Source organism: Vigna radiata, chromosome 7, assembly GCF_000741045.1.
Source record: "Vigna radiata var. radiata cultivar VC1973A chromosome 7, Vradiata_ver6, whole genome shotgun sequence".
NCBI lineage: Eukaryota > Viridiplantae > Streptophyta > Magnoliopsida > Fabales > Fabaceae > Vigna > Vigna radiata.
In genome coordinates, this window is record NC_028357.1 from 13,201,897 (window position 1) to 13,205,435 (window position 3,539).

Here is a 3,539-nt window from a genome sequence, read left to right on the forward strand (position 1 = left end):
AAATTTTTACGGGAAGTTAAAGTGAAAGTGAAAATGGGAAACTTGGTAGGTTAAAAGACATTTTCAAGTCTGTTAAAAAAGTAAAAGACTTAAAAATAATATATTTTTAAGTCTGTTAGAATAATAACAGATGTAAAATTAATAGTTTAAGTCTGTTAAAAAAGTAACAGATGTAAAATTACTAATTTAAGTATGTTAGAAAAGTAACAGATGTAAAAATATGACTTTTATTTACATAATTGTCACCGCACATTTTTTAAGTCTGTTTTTTTCTAAACAGACTTAAATTCACAGACTTAAAAAGCATGTTTTGTAGTAGTGGTTGTCTAGGGTTGGACAAGAAGTGGTTATAATATTTGTAAATAAGAAGCAGTTAAACTTGGACTAGTCGTGTTGACTAGGTGAACCAAGAGTGGTGATAATGATGTTATATGAGTGACTGACTGTGTGGAAGTGTGAGGAATAAAGAGGAGATGGGCATGTATGGTGGAGGTGATGAAGGGAAGGTGTTTGTGAAGAAATCTGATATTTGTAGAAGGGGAAAAGAAAATGTATTGCAAGATAAGATCGAAAAAGAGTGTGAAACTAACTTTGCATCACTAGACGTAATCATTTCACGTGGGTGTTAGTCCTTGATTAAGTGCTAATTTCAATTTGAATAGACATGCCAAATTTAATGAAGTTCAAATGGAATTTATAGGTAAAAGTTGTTCAGAGTGTGGTTGTTGATAGGAATTGTTGCATTTAAGACATTATGAAGGAGTTTAATCATAATGGGAATGGCCAAGATAGAGTTTATTATTTGTTTTGACCATCAAAAGTAGGATTTGAACTACAAATATTTGTTGTATTAGTTTAGGAGAATTGTTTATAGACATTTTGTGTTAGCATAAGAGAGGATGAAAAATGTTCCTCCAAAATATGTGTTACAAAAGTGGAGTGAGAATGCCAAAAGAAAGCATACATATATTAGGTCAACTTATAACACAAAAATCAAGGGACCACATATATTAAAAGGTTTGATGGACTCTAAAACATGTTTGCTAAGATTGATGAGATTGAAAGTGAGTCAAGCACTACAACAAAATTATTACTTGACAATTTACAATCATTTGCTACGAAACATGCTTTTCAATTCAGAAATAAATTTCTCACCAACAAATGTATGACCTCTATCAATAATGATGTTGATGGAAGACCTAAAAATTGATGATGATATAAGACCTCAATCAAGTTATTCTAACAATGAGACATTGCATGTCAATAGATTACATTTAAGAAGATAATATATGTACAAGACCAGATATTGCACATGCTCTTGGTACAATCAATCAATTTTTCTTTTTCAAATTCAAGTAGACATTAAAATGCTATGAAATGATTTTTGAGATATCTTCATAGTATTAGTGATTTAAGACTTTATTTTGAAGGTGGTAAACCTACTTTTATGGGTTACTTAGACTCATATATGGTTAGAGACATTGATTTCAAAAATTACACTTTAACCTATTTGATTAAGTTTACAAGGAAAGTTATCTAATGAAAATCATTATCTATTATAATGGTAGAGTTCGCTAAATTTACAAAAGAATACAAAGATTTGTTATAGTTGAAGAAATTCTTACAATAGCTTGGTTTTGTGTAGAACAACCATCCATTATTTTTGGACAATCAAAGTGTTAATAATCTTGGTAAGAATCCAACTTTCTATTCTACGTCTAAACATATTGATGTGAGGTATCATTAGATACATGNTTTAGATGTTAAGTTGTTGAAGTTGAATATATTCATACTAAAGCTTGTTAAAGTTGAATACCATTAGATACCATGGTATTGAGAGGGGACTTGTATTGGGTTGGACTTCAAACTGTGTGTCTAAAAACTGCAAACTAGTCAAGTTCATTTTATCTTACTTAATGTAACTAGAAAGATGTCTATTTTTAGGTTTTCGTTTCTTTATTATTCATATTTAAGAACATTATTGTTTTGATGTATTAACTAATAATAAAAATTTATTNCTAGAAAGATGTCTATTTTTAGGTTTTCGTTTCTTTATTATTCATATTTAAGAACATTATTGTTTTGATGTATTAACTAATAATAAAAATTTATTTTTTATTTTGATTTGACTATCTTACATCTGGTATAATTTTAATAAAGTTTGTTTAACTCATATATAATTTAAATGAAGTTTGATTGACTCACTTCTTATAGTTTTTTATTTCTCACATTGAAAAGGTTTCTCTCAAGCTAAACAAGCATATTAGTGTATAATTTTAATTATGAATAATGTTGGTGTTTCTTAATGCTGTCAAAATGATTAAAACCCACGGACCAACTCGGCCATCACGAGTTCGCCCGGATTGGATTTGAAAAAAATGAAATTTTTTATGGAGATCAATTTTCAACCTGGCCTACTTAGAACCCAGCTCACCCAGGTTGAACCTGTGATGAGTCGGGTTAACTCACCAACCCACCTAATATAATTTAATTATTTATTATTTTGTGTTTTTGGTTAACATTTTTTTTATTATTGTAAATGGGAGCAAAGAAATAGATATTTTAAGAAAGCAAAATATTATAAATTTATTCATTCAAGATTTTAATTTTATAAATGGATAAGTAACACAAAAATTAGCAATATTATAAACTTAGTTATTTGTTTTTTGAGTTTGATTTTGGATTACATCTGAGTTGAGTTGTATGTTACTTTTTTTTTTATTTTGAATTGTATTTAGATTTTAACATTATTTTATAATGAAATTTATTTAAATTTGAATGACAAAAATATTGTATCTTTTTGGGATTAAAAAAAATTGTAATTAAGTGAGTTAATAAGCGAGTCCGTTTAACCCATCAAATTGGAGTGGACCACGTTGAATTTAAATCTTTTCAGCTCACTAATAAATTAGTCAGATTAAATTGACTCACTAAGTAAACTCGTGATGAGGTGGACCGGATGATCCGTTTTATCAACACTAGTGTTTCTTATTATTAGAGCCGTCAAAATGGGTCACAACCCGCGAGCCAACCCGGCCCGTCACGGGTTCGGGCCGAGTTGGGTTTGAAAAATACAACCCCCTTATATGCAGGTCAGATTTCAACCCGGCTCATTTAGACCCGGCTCTTGTGGGTTGAACTTGTAGTGAGCCGGGTTGGCCCACCAACCCACCTACTTAATTTTATTTTTTTAATTTATTATTTTATTTATGATACCCTAAAAAATAAAATACTTTCTTCACTGAAATTCTTCAAGGTAAAACACCCTTCCTTTTTTCTTCTATTTTCTCCACATTTTTGTTTTCTCACTTCTCTTTCTTTCTTTTTTTTCAAAAACCCTATAAGGAAAAAAAATAGGGGTTTGCGAATTTGTTTTTTGTTCTGGGGGATTTGAAGACATGGAATGATTTTTTTCATGTTCTGACATGCTTGTATCAAATTTTGTTCATTTTATTTAAACAATTTGAGTATACATTATTTGAACAAGCTCTTTTTGATATCTTTAAATTTGGGAAATTATGTTACAGATTAAACTATTA

General features: G+C 29.3%; 1 protein-coding gene across 1 annotated transcript in view; it reads left to right on the forward strand.

Moving 5' to 3' along the window:
• The first annotated feature begins 473 nt into the window (after nt 1–473).
• Nucleotides 474–3,539, forward strand: part of LOC111241950 — a 13,112-nt gene continuing 10,046 nt past the window's right edge. The window contains exon 1 of the mRNA XM_022782717.1: nt 474–551. Coding sequence (XP_022638438.1) covers nt 474–551 — 78 coding nt within the window. The remainder of the gene's footprint in view (nt 552–3,539) is intronic.